The sequence below is a fragment of the Fusarium verticillioides genome, chromosome 11, assembly GCF_000149555.1.
Source record: "Fusarium verticillioides 7600 chromosome 11, whole genome shotgun sequence".
Taxonomy (NCBI): Eukaryota; Fungi; Ascomycota; class Sordariomycetes; order Hypocreales; family Nectriaceae; genus Fusarium; species Fusarium verticillioides.
Window position 1 is genome coordinate 1,384,491 of NC_031685.1, and position 15,013 is coordinate 1,399,503.

The window sequence follows — 15,013 nt, forward strand, 5'->3', positions numbered from 1 at the left end:
TCAATAACTCATCTATATGTGCCTCATAGCTCATCTGCACCAAGGACCTCCCACTTCTATCACAACTGTAGGTAATTGAGATGCTGATGATCTTCGTCAAGAAAATTGAGAGAAATGCTGCTGTTCCAATCGGGTTGAGTATCTCCTGGCACATATCTTGGTAATCCCCTTCCAGCCATATTGGCAAGTTCTGTCATCAAAGTCTCTGCATCTCCCAATTCCGTCGGCTGAAGAAGTTGCTGCAGGTCACTGTCATCAGAAACGCTCTCTGCTGATATGTTCTCACTTCTCAGTTCCTCGACATCGAGCCCTCCGCTTATGGCAGCCTGATCATCTTTCCGATTATTGGGAACCCGTGAGGGAAAGAATAATGCAAATCGTTTTTCAAATGAGTTATCCTTGTCACGGCGCATCAACGAAGCCTTCAGATCTATTTCTAGTTAGTTGGAGATCATGTTAGAAAGTAAGCAAAACGTACTTATTATGATTGAGGCAAGGTTCCATACAGTGGCATACTGCGATAGGACCAGACTGACCAGCTCACTATTATGGTATCCGGTATATGAAGCATCAGTCATATCCTTTGACGGGTATGCTCGGTCTGATAGCAGACAGCATGCCAGGAAAGGTTGACATAGAGGGATGTAGTCCGGATACCAATGATAGAATATCCGAGATAAATGGCGAGGCGAACGTAATGTCTCGGGATTTTCGGGCTTGAAGGTGGCCTGTATGGTCGTGCGAGTGCAAGTCAACATGAGATGCATGCCAATGATCCAGTTATGTCTCGCCGCATCGCCCGAAGACGTCTCTAACTCCAGTGTCTCCAGGTTGAACCTCTGCGACATGGCAAGTGAAAAGCACGTAATAGCATCAATGAGCTCTTCCTTATCCCGCTGACAAGTGAATCGACCCGCTGCAAATTCACTTGCGACACTCAAGAGAATATTGGCTATGAGAAACCATGCTCTCGGGTCCTGGTTCGGAGAGTCGATAAGGAGCTTCCAGACCTCGCTGGGTCTTGGATCGACAACAGGTGACTCAACAGGTCGGTCAGCAAACCATGCTTCATCACTAACCGGAAGCTTGACCATCACCAGTGACCGGGTGATGGAACTTGGCCGTCTTGACATGAGGGAGCCAAAAGTGTCGAGTTCCCAGGTGATCCAAAACGCACGACGCTGCTCTTCCAGAATTGACCAGTCGCTTGATTCATCCTGCTCGTCCATGCTACACAGGTTTAGGTCATAGGCTAGGCGGATACAAACGCCCGCAAGGATCCAGGCACGGTGGGATGGGCCTGAAGCATATTCGTAAGCAGCTAGCAATATGCAGCCCTGCAGGTATTCGAGGCTTGGTGTTTGGTCCGGTTGACACTTCTCGTAATATGTGTTGGCCTTCTCCATAAAGGTCTGTCCGCGGTCTGGTGCTGGACTGCCATGAAACCAAGAATTCGTAGAGTGACGAGCTGCCAAGGCAAACATGCCGCAGAGCAGCAATGCTTCGGTGTTGGAGTAGTTTCTGTCATCGAATGCGCCGTTGTTCATGAATCGTGCGAAGAATCGTGGTCTGTGAAGGAGCGGAAGCCATCCCTGGGTCTTGGAGAAAAATATGTGAACAAGGTCCGTCAATACAGGCACCGGTACTCCTAACCAGGTGGGTGGCTCTGCTTCTGTTGAGCGGAAAGTAGATGCTGGCGATGTTGAATCGTCACAGACAACGCTTGTGCCCAAGACGACGATTTCTGATTGTAATTCATCATTACTGTCGTCTCTCATAGGCTGATCTTGTTCTCTGTCGAGCGAGTTTGGTGTATGTATATCGTTGACTTTCGGCAGCTGTTCCGTTCGCGATAAAAGCATGTCGATGTCTTGGCCGTCGCCCAATCTTGACTCAAGCAGACTGACGAGACGTTCTGCTTCACGCGTCAGTAGTCAGCCGTTGCTTCGCCGCGCTGCTCTGGGCTTACCAAGCTTCTGTGAGTCAATCTGGCTTTCCTGACGACGTCGTTGCGGGGTCTTTCGCTTTGTTGGAAATGTGCAGGATTGGCCGGTTCTTGTACACAAACCGCAGTTGGGTTTTCTCATGTCACCTGGACCTCGTCAGTTCGCACTCGGAGTCTGTAAGTCATAACCTACATCGCGTCTTCTTTCTGTTTGGGAGGATTAGCTTGCGTCAATCGAGAAGCTGTACGGAAAGGCTCACATACCGTCTGCACTCGAAACAGGCGCGGTGGCCCTTCCACGTCTCAGGTGGAGTCGTACGTTGTGCCTCGTCTTGTGTCATACTGAGAGCGTGTGGAATATGTGATCAATGGATGGAGTGTCGCGATCCAACGTACAACAAAGTTGAGTTTGGAGCAGGTTGCATCAACTGCTCCCCAGATTTGTCGTTTGCGGGGGAATGTATGTGGGCACCCGAAGCTCAATCTACCGATTCATCCGTTGATTGGCCTTAGCCGAGGGCCCTTGTTGCGCCATGTTCGTTAGTTCCAGTGGTGGGCCCGGTCAATCGCGGTCTTTTCATGTCCGTGGTGAATTACGTGGAGGCTCATTTGCCAGGTTGCTCACAGCTGTATGTATTTATGACTATTGCCCAGCCTGGCTGATTCGAGTCTAACACGTCCCCTAAACTGTCCAAAATGGCTCCTAGTCTGGAAATCCTTGCCAGCGCTCAGCCAGACCCCGAGTTTCTCGAGGCATGTCCCCTCCCCCGCCAAAAGTCGGAGGAGAACAGCACTAACAATGCACACTGACAGATCTTAAAGTCCAGCAGCCCTCCGCCGCTTCCGGCCAATGTCGACATACAAACCCTTCGAGCCACATCGAACAAGCACAAAAATGAGGCGCGAGATGCGCTAGGAGACCCTCCTCTGAACCTGACCGAGCGAGATATCGAGATACCCGTTCGTGACGGCAGCAGTATTCTTGCCTATGTTTATGCCCCATCAGATGTCGTCCCTGGAGACGAACTTCCTATCTTTTTATTCTTCCATGGTGGCGGCTTCTGCCTGGGCACGCGCCATGATGATATGCAGTCCAACAGAATCTTGGCGGTCAAGGCTGGTATCATCATAGTCTGCCTCGACTACCGTCTTGCTCCGGAACATCCGTTCCCTCAGGCTATTCATGATGGAGTGGATGCTTTACATTGGGTAAGTAATTGTATCCACCAGCTGTTGTTGGTAAAAGCACTGACCTTGGACAGATCGCTCAAAATCCAACGCAACTTCACCCTTCAGCGTCCCCTTCAGCAGGCCTTGTCATCGGAGGCACTTCCGCCGGAGCAAACATTGCCAACGGCGTGGTGTATCTGAACCGCGACCTTGGATCTCCTGCAAAGGTCACTGGGCAGTTTCTCGGTGTCGGACCTCTTCTTCCTCCACCATGCGTTCCTGAGAAGTACAAGGACGATTACGTCAGTCACGAGCAGAACAAAGACGTGACTATACCTCCAGAAGAACTTGCTCGCGCATTCGTTGGTAAGAAACCCGAGACATGGTGTTACAGAGAAATTAAGATATTTGCAGCTGCATACAAGCCAGATCCGAGCTCGCCGATCGCAGTGCCTGCTGTGCATCCATCAGGACACTCGGGAATTCCTCCCACGTACTTTCAAGTCTGCGGGCTTGATGGTCTGAGGGACGAGAGTATCATTTACGAGCGGATTCTCCAGGAACACAGCATCTCCACACGACTGGATTTGTATCCTGGTCTACCCCATCATTTCTGGGAATTCTTCCCTCAGTTGAACAAACAGGTTGAAAAGAGAACAAATGATACAGTGGAGGGAATCAAGTGGTTATTGCATGGGTCGAAACTCCCAAAGTTGTGATTCTGATCTGCCTGGATGAGGAATAATCTAGTTGGAATATGGAATTTCGGTTAGCTATGGCAGTTTCTGTTGTAAGACGATAGTCAGAGCAATCACATCTTTCGGCCTAATCAGGTCGGGAACCGCCTGACTTGCAGCCAAATACCTTCTCAGAAGATCTCTCGCTGTCGCGTTCTTTTCCTCCGCATTTCGATCTCGAATCCTTTCCATAGCCAATTGTGCGATGGGAGTCGAAGTCGTTTGTGCCCTCTGCATAAACCAATTCTTCAATAGCAGGGATTCCAATTGCGGCGCCAGCGCCCAGATTCTCCAATGCCTGAAACTTCCAGCCGCGCTGGGAAAGATACTGTCTATATCCGCGCCAGCTTGCAAGTAGCCTCGGGTTTTGCTAAAGGCTAGAGAGGTCAAGGTATCGAACGACCAGAAGCTCAGCCAATCGCGCAACGGGATGACGATGTTTGCGGGCTTTTTGCGAAGCTGGGTCAGGAGTGCACTGATCGTTTCGCCCATCTGGTCTTCTTGCTTGAGCCACTGGGTCTGTGAGAAGCCTCCACCGACGTGCCGCTTGATACCCGTGACACGTTTCTCATGAAACGGATTTGAAGAAATCGGATTTCAACTCTGGCTGTCCAAAAAGGAACGGCGCTAGGTATGGCAAACCTTGCTATCGCCCAATGAAATGTGAATCTGGCCAACGCCAGTTTGCCGCGGCTGATGGCCCCATTCTGTAAGCGTTGGTCAGCAATTGTCAGTATGTGTAAGACGCTACTAGCGACTCTCGTATGATCTCAAAACTCATTACAATGCAATATCGGCGAAACCTCGCTACATCCAACAGGGAGCGGCCGCTGGTGCCACACACATATCACCTGACGGCAATGTCTACCTTGAAATATCTCAGAACTCATTCACTGCAAACCCAGTGTTGAATCACGGATCATTGCAAAGATGGCAGTGACGAACCGCCGGAATGCACGCGACAGCAGCGATGTCGAAGCCAGGCCCAGCCTGGAGCCTTCAGGTCCTCGTTATCGAAGCAACAGTCAACCCTTCGCTGGAAGACTCGGTGCCAATCAAGCGTACGTTGTCGAAGGAGGAACATCCAAAGACGACCATTTACTGCACCATGCACCAGATGCAACGCCGCACATGTCGTTCCGAGAGTTGATGGACATGCGTCCGATCAAGAATCTGGATTTATGGAAAGCAGCGCTTATTGAAGGAATTGGTACCAAACTTCCTCAATCAGCCTCAATTTCTTGACTGACCAACATCAGGTACTCTACTGTTTGTGTACATAACGATATGGGTAAACATCTCTCCAGATACCGCTCCAGCTGCCCCAACACAGCGATTCGGTAGCTTTGACAATGCTGCTTTCCTGGGACCTCTCATTGGCGGCATAACCAACCTTATCTTCATAACGCTCTTCGTCACCTCTTTTGGAGCGATTTCCGGTGCTCATTTCAACCCTCTGATTACCTTTGCGACTTTCTGCGCTCGTCTATGTTCACTGCCACGTTTGATACTCTACGTCGCAGCTCAGATCGGCGGCGGGGCCCTGGCAGGCTTATTAGTCAGGGCAAGCTGGGGAGGTCGAGACTTCAAAGTCGGCGGATGCTGGTTGTTCACGGATATCGTCCCGCCAAGGGAGATATTTGTCGTCGAGCTAGTATCGGCTACCCTTCTCCTATTCCTCGCTTTTGGTGTTGGTCTGGACCCTCGACAAGCCAAGATCATTGGCCCGGCACTGGGACCTTTCATGGTAGGATTGAGTGTCGGGACCATGAGCTTTGCTAGTGCTTTCGCGCGATATGGATATGGCGGTGCAGGGCTAAATCCCGCGAGATGTATGGGTGCATTTGTTGGAAGCCGCTTCCCAGGTTGGCACTGGATACACTGGGTTGCTGATGGGACTGCCTGTATTATTCACGGCGTATGCTATTATTTTATTCCGCCCTGGACAGAAGTTCGTCAATGAGAGCCTCTAACATATCTTGGCGCCTAGGAAGGAATATGTTAGAATAGCTAGGCGTGGGGGACAGCTTTCAAGAGAGTATGTCGCGTATCGCACCATCGAGGTGGGTGTATGCTGCTGAATCTGCATGTATTTGCGTGTCTAATTATAGAAAGCGAGGCCCGCGGCTACTAATTTTAGTGTCAGCGGCACTCTTTACATTGCCAATGCTGATGCAACCGACAAGTAGGATGTTTCCACAAGCCATTCCAGCATTCATTATGTTCTTATCTAATATGCTCCATTAGGAGATGTCGAGAAGCGCTCTAGGCTAGGTTCAATAATTGGAGGTATCATTGAATATCCGTATGCAATCCGAACAAAACCCATCATCAATGTCGTTGGACTTGTGATCTCAGCTGCATATGATGTATCGCTTTAACCTCCCCACTGTTCATGAGCTCTTCATCTTCAATCATTTGTTCAAACATCACCCGATCCGCTAACTTTGATTCCGTAGCAGCTTCATAGCTCAAGGAGCCCAGAAGAGCATGAGGCTCTGTCCAAGAAGATCCAAAATCTACTAGCCGTCCATCACGGAAGTTGTCGATACGTATGTCCATATTATATATCCCTGCTTTGTTCATTGAGACGAGTTTACCCAGGATCCTTCTCATGTTCGTCGAGGTGATGCCACTTTCTGGAGATGCAACATCTTTGACGATAGCTCTGGCTCTCAACCCTCCGATCGTGGACCTTTGATAATTGATGTCAACCGAATCCAGTCCGAGATCAATATTACGATTCTGTAAAGCTTCCTGGTCTTTTGATTCAAGGAAGAAGAATCCGTGACTGGCAACAGCTACATCTGATTTGAGAATCCTTCTGTCCGTAGCTTCGCGTATTCGACCATATGCTCGGCATTCTGCATAAAACGGATCGGTATAGTAGGCGGCAGTGTCAAGAGATGTGTCTTCACCTAATAGTGGCCCCCAGAAGTACTCGGTACTCATAGGGTCAAAGAACTTGAACTGTCATTTGAGCCGTTATCAGAGAACATGTTCGGAAAAGGGACGAAGTATTAAAGGTTCTGGTCGATACATACTACTTTTACTGCGTACTCGCGGCCTCGAATGAGAGCCCGAAACACATAACCTTGGCTTGAGGTCACGTCGTCATCTTCATCAAGTCTCTCAAGCCATTGAATGCGCGATTTATGATATGGAAAGATATTGAGCTTTGGCCCGTCGCACGGTGGTAGCTTCTGAGGCAAAGATAAAACACGTCGTTTTCTGGGCATACTGAAGGAGCTGGAGGGAACAAGACGGGGTGTTTGTGATAAATGCGGGCATACCATTAACCCTCGCCCACTGGCATCCTTATAGCTGGCGGCCATCATCCGTATGCGCGTCGGGCCGCTTTTAGCGATAATCAGGTTTTCATGCAGCATTGCAGCATCTGTGGAGGGGCCGCGTGGTCTGTGAGTGGCTAACATGGGTGGCAATGCTGCAGAGATATCACCAACATCAATGTGCAGAGTTCAGCTCCGTGGTGGGCGAATGAACAAGATGGAAGGAACTGAAATGTCCACAGCCTGATATGGCTGTCTGGGCACTTTAAAAGCGCGTAATGTGCCCTTCAATGAAAATGAACAGACTCTGTTCGAGCATGGTGCATTGCCGCATTCCAGCTGTGCCACGTATAGCAATCACATCATCCCTGCTTGTCTCACATCAAGATGGCCCTGTCGTCCCCTGCGACGTCGATACTCGAGCTACTTACGCACCCAAACCCATCCGTCAGCCACCAAATACCCAAGAGCAAGACAAACTCCCGAAGTCCCCTCTATTACTGGCCTAAACAAATAAAGAGATGGGAAGAACTAGAAGACGTTAATATTTTAAAAGATGTCTTCGGCGGAGTTTTGCTGAAAGAGGCCTGTCGCAGAGGCCGAACTCTTGATCCATATCCAAGACTTCACTCACAAGCTGACTGCATCATACGTAATGAGAATGATACCAGAGATCTAATCCATAAGTGGAACAAGTCAATTGTCACTGCCGCCCTTGATCCGATTCAGGATCTTTTCCATCCCGTCATCTGGAGCAAAGGCAATCCCCCATCAAGCAAAGAGGTATACCCCTCTCCTCCCCAACAGGAAGAAAAGAAGCGGCATCAGCCCTTACGCAAACGGTCTTCAAAAGCAACAAATAAGAGACTACAATCGTTGTCGAGACTTCAACCTGATTCCGGGTCTATTGCATCAAGGCCGGCCTCGTCTAAAGCTGACGATATAACGATTTCTACTTCCCAAGAGAGATTCCCAAAAGAGTACAAGATCTCAACGAAATGGAAAAGTGAACGTGTCTTTAAAGGCGGACTTCTTGATAATTCTGGGTGCTTCATTAGAAGCAAGACAAATGATAATTATGCTTGGCCCATCAGACAGGCTTACACCTATTGCATCCAGCATATGTGCCGATATGGATGCATCTTGACGGCTGAGGAAGCTTTCATTTTTCGCATCATGCCGCGAGAGGACAAGTCCAGTAAGTCTTGGCCAATCCACGGCTTCAATCTTTCAATGACTGACAATGTTAGGCAACAAATCGCAAAACATCAGTTTGCTAAGAAACGAGCTCATCAATAACGGGCTTATGGAATACGTCTCTATTCCCTGGGAGAACTACAGCAAGGGTCAGAGACCGTCCCTCGACATTTGGACCGTAAACCTAGCACTATGGTTCATGCACGTCCTAGCGGGAAATAATTTCGAAGTTGAGTGGAGCTATGTTGATCTGACGGCTGAGACTTTGGTGGCACCTCAGCTGGTTGACGCTGATGGTCAGTCAAAAGCTTCTGGCACGGTGCACTCTAATGATGGACAGCATGGAGAAGGCGAAGATGACAATGGATCAACTACTTCAGGGGAGTCGGAAGTGACTGAAATTTTGAACTCGTCTACTACAAAGCGAAAGCGGGACTCGGATTATGACAGTGACTTTGAGGGCATTCATCTTTCATTTAGCAAGCGTCAATTCGTGTAGTTGGGGCATTATAGTGGTGAATCTTGAGGTCACCATAGAAGGACATGATTAACATTGGACATGCAAATACTATGACTTAGAACAATACTCGCTATCTCTCTGCAACTACCTATTTGAACTCCACAAACTCCTTCTTACTTGTTTTCTTCATGTTTGTTCATTTGTCATCAACATCCACCAGGATCTTGACTTGGTTATCCTTATCCGTGATCAACGCTTTGATACCATCCTCAACAATGTTCTCCATCTTGATCTTTCTAGTGATCATCTGGTGAGGCTTGATTGCACCTGAAGCAAGGTTATCGATGACCGCCTGAAAGTCCTCCCGTTGGTATCCCAAAACGGATTTATAGGCACTCTCCTTAAAGGTCAACCAATTAGGGTTAAAGGGAATCTCCTTCTCCCAGATAGCGATGTTCACAACAGTGCCTCTTGTTCTCACAACTTCGAAAGCACCTTTGACACTATTCACTGTTAGTATGTTCACAGAGCGTAGTGTAAGAAATCTCACCTCGCCGGTACACCGGCGCAATCGAAAACGACATCAGCGCCCAAACCACCAGTCAGGCCAAGCGCGATCTCTTTGAGGTCCTCTTTGATCGGGTTCACAACCGTGGTGGCACCAAACTGCCTTGCAAACTCTTGTCTCGACGAGGCAACTTCAGAGACGATGATCTCACTAACCCCCTTGGCCTTCAAGCACAAAATCATGGCCAGACCAATTGGCCCACCTCCCAAAATGGCAACCTTGGACTTTTCGTTGATCTCCGACGCTGCAGACATGGCATGCCACGCCACGGAAAGAGGCTCGACAAGTGCTCCGATCTCGAGCGGCAGATCCTTCGGCAACGCAAAGACGTGCGTCGCGTTCACACAGACTGACTCGGAAAGACCGCCGCCGCCACCAGAGAGTCCGAGGAAACCGCCAGTGTGGCAGACGTTCTCGGCGCTGGTGTGGCATGCAGCGCAGTGGCCGCAGAAGAGGGTTGGTTGGACTGCGCAGGGCTGACCTACTTCGAAGCCGGTTACGCCGGGCCCAACTTCGGAGATAATTCCTGAGAATTCATGGCCGAGTGTCACGGGGATGCTTTCTGATGTGAGAGGGTGAGGTTTGGTTGGGCAGAAGTTGGGTCCTCCGAGATATTCGTGCAGATCTGGTATCCGTCAGCATTGCATTTGGTTGGGTGTTGAACTTGTATCCTTACCTGTGCCGCAGATGCCAACATATTTAGGAGCAACCTGTCATTATCAGCATCTTCACATGAGTGATATAATGGGAGATACTGACCTTGACTTGTCCGGGCTGCACTGAAGGCTCAGGGACCTGCTCGACACGAATGTCCTTGATACCGTAATACCTAGCAGCTCTCATGGTGGCGTAAAAAGACCGATTTATGTTCCTGGATACAGGCCCACGGAATTGTTGATTAAAAACTTTTGCAAATGTAGCAGTCGGTAGTCTCATAATATTCAAATTTCTCTTTTCCTCTGGTCAAGAGATGGCGATCAGCAACCTCTTTATATAACTCCCAGGTTCAAGGTCACGTACGATCAAGTCAGTTCAGTGCCCCACCATCCGACATGGGGGTTCCGCATCACGAGTTCCGCAATGCAGCCGCAAGCACAGAATCTCACTTTTCGTGCATCAAAATACTTCGTTTTAATTCGTGTTTTTTGCTTAATGTAACGGTCTAGAGACTTCGAATGCGGGGGAAATGGATGATCTTACTTGTTTCGTCTTCCTTTGACCCTTTCCCCGGATTCGAGAGAGTCTGAATCTGGTCAAGCGGGGCCTGAGCCGATTTGAATTGTCGGAGCCGATCGTGCGCTAACTTGTCAACGTAGAAGGAGGAAGACGGCAGATTGTGGATGCGGACCGGATGGGAATGCCATGTCGATAATTCGCTCTCCTGAGTATGATTGTCTGATCAAGTAGAGGCAGCTGGATAACCATGGCGCGGCACAGTATTTGTGTCCCATCTCTCTGGTGTGTCGCGTTGATGGGCAGTTCGCGTCTCATATCTTCAATAGGAGACGCGTCGCGTATCACACACAGTTTCCCAAGATCCCGGAAATACAGAGAGAGGATATCAAAGATACTGGACTCAACTTGAGGCTCTTCTAGAAATGGGTTTCCACAAGAAAGCCGATCTCGCAGGCGTAAATGCGGATATGGCTCGTTTCCGCCTCACTGTGTCCTGGCTGCGGTGGAGTCTCGTGTCAAATTGTATGTATGACTGTGCAGTGGTGTGACGCGGGACCCATCAATATCTCGTTACCGAGCTGTCAGATAACGGTCATTGATAAGCGATTGACATTAGGATATGATCTTCAGAGGAGGCTAATTTTGTCGCTCGCCTGAGCAACTCGGAGTTTTCTTACACATGAACTGTGAAGCTAGTTTGCGTGTTAGACGAGAGCGCAAAACGACACATTGCTGCCATCATTCATGGACGAATTTTTCTTGTAGAATTGAACTCTGCAATACAATTATAAGCAGAGAACTTATAAACACATTGTTCGTTGAGGTTCTTGTTGGGCCCACCAGCGGTGCCCTGTTCAATTGTTTGTAAAAGCTCTCTGCCAGCGGGCAAAAATTCTACTTTCGTGTTTCATCTTTCCAGCCAATATCCTCCTATTTAGTGATACAATCGTTTCGAGGCTAAGACTTCAGACCATAACGATTAAGAGTACGCTTGAGCTTACAGGTAAGAATTCGTTTCATCACCTGATGATTGATGTAAAGCGTGTTAAAACTGAAGATGCTCATGACAATGTCCCTACCCTGCACAGGGTCGTCGATTGGTGGAGGGTCTTGGAGGGCGACTCCAAGTCACTCCATCCATCTGTTGGAGTAACTCCACTTCTCTGATAAGATAACACCGATAACGATAACGTTGGAGCTTAGCGCCCCTGTCTGGTATCCATCTCGGTCGGCACCTATGCTACTGCAACTGTGAGATAAGAACTACGCCGGTATCGACATGTAAAGAGTCCCCTCAATTCGATCTGCTATCACTCCGAACCGCTGTCAACAAGTTCTCACATTGTCATGTCGATTTTCAATGGCGTCGCGCTCGTGACTGGGGCTGCCTCAGGTAAGAACCTTGTGACCTCGCCGGCCTCTGCAACTCGGCTAACAACTTGCAAGGTATTGGACGTGAGACAGCTCTATCCTTTGCACGGGAGGGATGTAAGAAAATCGTTATAGTCGACCGCGATGCCGACAAACTCGGCGATACAGAAGTCACCATTAAAGAAACCTTCCAGGGTGTTCAGGTCCTGGCTGTACCGACAGACATCTCCAAGGAGGAGGACATTGAAAACCTCTACAGCGAAACCATCAAAGCATTGGGTAGAGTAGACTATGTTGTCAATGGTGCTGGTAAGAGCTGTGTCGATGTTGAACATTGGCTTGTTAATGACTGATCGTATCATAGGCGTGTTGAGTAATAACAAGAGGTCTCATGAGTCTTCAATTGAAGAATTTGATGTGATCAACAATGTCAACTATCGGGGATGTTGGCTATCATCTCGCGCTGCCATCAAATGTATGCTCAAGCAAGACCCTCTGCCTACTCATGACGGAAGACCTGGAGCTCGAGGAAGCATCGTCAACATAGCCTCACAATTGGGAGTGGTTGGTCGCCCAGCAGCACGTAAGTGTCGATATAGGCTTTAGATCTGAATCAAACACTAACCGTTACTAACTGTAGCGGCCTATTGCGGAAGCAAAGCAGCCGTGATTAGCATGACAAGATGCGATGCTATAGATGTATGTATCTCGTTAACACCTGACTTACTAGCATGACTGACTTGCACAGTACTCCAAGGATCTCATCCGAGTAAACGCTGTTTGTCCTGGTCTTATCGACACAGCGATGACCCGGCCTCAAGCTGATGTCTTGAGTCCCGCCATCAACATCGCTCCGATGGGACGCATGGGCAGTCCTCAGGAAGTTGCTGATTGCATATTGTTTCTTGCAAGCAGTAAAGCTAGTTTTGTGCAGGGAGCTGCGATGATGGTTGACGGTGGATACGTCATTAATTAGTTGTAGCTGTCGCTGTAATGGAGTTCTCTTCCACTGAGGTTCAATCATAGGGCTCAACAGGGAAGCAGTATCTCAACCAATCAGAAATCGTTCGGGCGAATGGTTTAGTGGTATAATACTCCCTTAGCATGATTCATTTGAATAATCTGGGAGTGGTCCAGGGTTCGATTCCCTGTTCGTCCAACATCGGTGGTTTGATTCCATCTGTACCATCTTTTTGCCCTTTGTCGCTCCAATCCGACCAGCCTTTTTGGGCAACTATTACTGAACTTAGCAGTGTCTATGAGTTACTGCTGTTCTATGAAGAAACGGCTTTGCAACTGAAAGTAGATACCTGATGTATTGGCCTCCAACTCCATTTTAGTCGTAGCGACCCCATTCATCTCCACTACCTTCGTCATGTTGCAGTCCACCAATCATGGTTACCAATTGTTCGTCGGCATTGACGAGATGGGTCGGGATAATACCAGTGAAACCTCATAACGTAGTTTGAGACGTGATTTCAAATCATCTCCACCAGCAGTAGCTTCTAGACTTCGTGTTCCCTCCAACAAGTATATAAGTTTGTCCCCAGCACCCTGTCAACCAGCCATATCAATAAACTGCTCTATCGAAAGTCACAGGGTTTGAAATCTTAGAACACCGATTACCCAACATGTCTTCCATCAAGCCCCTCATTCTCCACGCTCACACCACTGGCCCCAACCCCTTCAAGGTGGCCATCCTTCTTGAAGCACTCAACATCCCATACACCGTCAAGCTCTGGCAGTTTGGTGACGCACCCAATGGCGTCAAGGGTGAACGCTTCCTCAAGATCAACCCCAATGGCCGCGTTCCCGCTTTGGAGGATCCCAACACCAACATCACCAGCTGGGAAAGTCTGGCCTGCATGAACTACATCCTCCGCGTCTATGATACCGAGAACAAGTTCGGCGCACGTCAGGAAGCAGGCGAGCAAGGACGAGCTGATGTCGACGCATGGACCAGCTTCCTTGTTAGCACTCTGGGACCATTCCTTGGTCAGTGCAATTGGTTCCGTCATTACAACAACGTCAAGAATGAGAACGCATATGAGAGATATCAAGCCCAGGCATACCGATGCTTTGGAGTTTTGGAGGAGCAGCTAAAGAAACATAGCGGAGACTGGATCTTGGCTGGGGATAAGCCGAATGTCGTCGACTTTCACTTTGAGCCTTGGATGAGACAGTATGAGTATGCTGGCTTGAGTCTGAATGATTATCCCAAGGTGAAGGCTTGGTTGGATCGTGTTCAGGCGCTGCCTGAGGTAAAGCAAGCGTATGAGAAGATCAAGGCTGGGAAGGAGGTCTAAACCCGCAAGGAAGCATAAAAAACCATGTCAATGGACTTGCATTTTTTTTTGGAATAAAAACTGAATCATCACTATCCTTCAGAAACCCTTGGTCGTGAATTGTTGACCGTGACGACATCGATGATGAAGTCGTCATGCGGAACGCATATGCTGGGAATTGCTTCACAATACTGGACTTGAAAATGAGAGTACCCATCAGTCAAAGGACTGGAAGGGAAATACTTGGTTGATACGCATTAGGAAAAGGGATTCACTCGTTGTCTCGCGACGGCCGCGTATATGGATTCATCCTCCCCGTTCAAGTTACCATAAGCAAACAGCAACATTCAGCCACATGTCTCAGCCGCAAATTGCCCATCTGACAAACACTTTCAATTGGCAAAGCCTCGATAATGACCTTCCTGAAGTTGATCTAAGCCATTTATTGCCCCGAGTCATTTCCCTGGAACATTTGCCCCTGGCGCTCCAGAATTTTCAGTAGCGCAAGTTTATGGTTGCTTGTGCGTTGGTCAGCCACTGGAACCTGTTTCCTATCTCAGAAGGTGGTTGGCTGGCGCTTCTAGCTGAAAAGAGATGATGGCTTGCAAGATAGGGGCGATGGGAGCTGATCAAACAGATCGCTAACCACTTTGAGATTACGGCGTCTTGAAATTAATTGCCTGCTTCACCTGTACATAGACAAAGAGGCAAAGCCATGTCCGGATTTGCAGAAGAGGGACAGTAGGTACAGGCAGGTATGTATGCGCTGATCAATACCGTCCCTTGCTGCTGTTCCAGCGCATTATGCCCAACA

At 48.8% G+C, this 15,013-nt stretch overlaps 9 protein-coding genes and 1 non-coding gene across 16 annotated transcripts; 6 read left to right on the top strand and 4 right to left on the bottom strand.

Moving 5' to 3' along the window:
• Window positions 1-59: 59 nt before the first annotated feature.
• FVEG_10711 (hypothetical protein) lies at window positions 60-1,862 on the bottom strand (the record flags this gene model as incomplete). Its single annotated transcript, XM_018899874.1, has 2 exons — window positions 60-430; window positions 479-1,862. The coding sequence occupies 2 exons, from the start codon at window positions 1,860-1,862 to the stop codon at window positions 60-62; spliced, it is 1,755 nt and encodes a 584-aa protein (XP_018758036.1).
• Window positions 1,863-2,641: 779 nt separating this feature from the next.
• On the top strand, window positions 2,642-3,834 carry FVEG_10710 (hypothetical protein; the record flags this gene model as incomplete). Its single annotated transcript, XM_018899873.1, has 3 exons — window positions 2,642-2,721; window positions 2,773-3,154; window positions 3,208-3,834. 3 exons carry the CDS (start codon window positions 2,642-2,644, stop codon window positions 3,832-3,834), a joined length of 1,089 nt encoding a protein of 362 aa, XP_018758035.1.
• FVEG_16872 (hypothetical protein) lies at window positions 3,031-4,486 on the bottom strand. Of its 3 annotated transcripts, XM_018906110.1 has the most exons (3): window positions 3,980-4,486; window positions 3,199-3,900; window positions 3,031-3,143 (listed from the first exon to the last, which is right to left on the bottom strand). In XM_018906110.1, the coding sequence occupies exons 1-2, from the start codon at window positions 4,342-4,344 to the stop codon at window positions 3,885-3,887; spliced, it is 381 nt and encodes a 126-aa protein (XP_018758034.1). In that variant the 5' UTR covers window positions 4,345-4,486; the 3' UTR covers window positions 3,031-3,143; window positions 3,199-3,884. The 3 variants fall into 3 exon arrangements, with proteins under 3 accessions (XP_018758034.1, XP_018758032.1, XP_018758033.1); XM_018906108.1 differs by lacking the exon at window positions 3,031-3,143 and having other exon boundaries at window positions 3,729-3,861; XM_018906109.1 differs by lacking the exon at window positions 3,031-3,143 and having other exon boundaries at window positions 3,729-4,486.
• A 296-nt stretch (window positions 4,487-4,782) lies between these two features.
• FVEG_10709 (hypothetical protein) lies at window positions 4,783-5,815 on the top strand (the record flags this gene model as incomplete). Its single annotated transcript, XM_018899872.1, has 2 exons — window positions 4,783-5,062; window positions 5,112-5,815. The coding sequence occupies 2 exons, from the start codon at window positions 4,783-4,785 to the stop codon at window positions 5,813-5,815; spliced, it is 984 nt and encodes a 327-aa protein (XP_018758031.1).
• A 55-nt stretch (window positions 5,816-5,870) lies between these two features.
• Window positions 5,871-7,359, bottom strand: FVEG_16871 (hypothetical protein). 2 transcript variants are annotated; one of them, XM_018906107.1, is made up of 3 exons: window positions 6,897-7,359; window positions 6,036-6,822; window positions 5,925-5,982 (listed from the first exon to the last, which is right to left on the bottom strand). In XM_018906107.1, exons 1-2 carry the CDS (start codon window positions 7,284-7,286, stop codon window positions 6,184-6,186), a joined length of 1,029 nt encoding a protein of 342 aa, XP_018758030.1. In that variant the 5' UTR covers window positions 7,287-7,359; the 3' UTR covers window positions 5,925-5,982; window positions 6,036-6,183. The 2 variants fall into 2 exon arrangements, with proteins under 2 accessions (XP_018758029.1, XP_018758030.1); XM_018906106.1 differs by having other exon boundaries at window positions 5,871-6,822.
• Window positions 7,360-7,529: 170 nt separating this feature from the next.
• FVEG_10708 (hypothetical protein) lies at window positions 7,530-8,838 on the top strand (the record flags this gene model as incomplete). Its single annotated transcript, XM_018899871.1, has 2 exons — window positions 7,530-8,340; window positions 8,393-8,838. The coding sequence occupies 2 exons, from the start codon at window positions 7,530-7,532 to the stop codon at window positions 8,836-8,838; spliced, it is 1,257 nt and encodes a 418-aa protein (XP_018758028.1).
• Window positions 8,823-11,055, bottom strand: FVEG_10707 (hypothetical protein). Of its 4 annotated transcripts, none has more exons than XM_018899869.1 (5): window positions 10,568-11,055; window positions 10,127-10,324; window positions 10,044-10,077; window positions 9,350-9,992; window positions 8,823-9,302 (listed from the first exon to the last, which is right to left on the bottom strand). In XM_018899869.1, exons 2-5 carry the CDS (start codon window positions 10,301-10,303, stop codon window positions 8,996-8,998), a joined length of 1,161 nt encoding a protein of 386 aa, XP_018758026.1. In that variant the 5' UTR covers window positions 10,304-10,324; window positions 10,568-11,055; the 3' UTR covers window positions 8,823-8,995. The 4 variants fall into 4 exon arrangements, with proteins under 4 accessions (XP_018758026.1, XP_018758025.1, XP_018758024.1 ...); XM_018899868.1 differs by having other exon boundaries at window positions 10,474-11,055; XM_018899867.1 differs by having other exon boundaries at window positions 10,127-10,326; window positions 10,388-11,055.
• A 678-nt stretch (window positions 11,056-11,733) lies between these two features.
• Window positions 11,734-13,006, top strand: FVEG_10706 (3-oxoacyl-[acyl-carrier protein] reductase). Its single transcript, XM_018899866.1, has 5 exons — window positions 11,734-11,936; window positions 11,990-12,223; window positions 12,279-12,497; window positions 12,555-12,613; window positions 12,663-13,006. Exons 1-5 carry the CDS (start codon window positions 11,891-11,893, stop codon window positions 12,888-12,890), a joined length of 786 nt encoding a protein of 261 aa, XP_018758023.1. The 5' UTR covers window positions 11,734-11,890; the 3' UTR covers window positions 12,891-13,006.
• Window positions 12,984-13,073, top strand: FVEG_16870. Its single transcript has one exon. It is a non-coding gene; the product is annotated as a tRNA-Ala (tRNA).
• A 310-nt stretch (window positions 13,074-13,383) lies between these two features.
• On the top strand, window positions 13,384-14,327 carry FVEG_10705 (hypothetical protein). The gene has a single exon (XM_018899865.1). The coding sequence runs from the start codon at window positions 13,546-13,548 to the stop codon at window positions 14,218-14,220; it is 675 nt and encodes a 224-aa protein (XP_018758022.1). The 5' UTR covers window positions 13,384-13,545; the 3' UTR covers window positions 14,221-14,327.
• The last annotated feature ends 686 nt before the right edge of the window (window positions 14,328-15,013 follow it).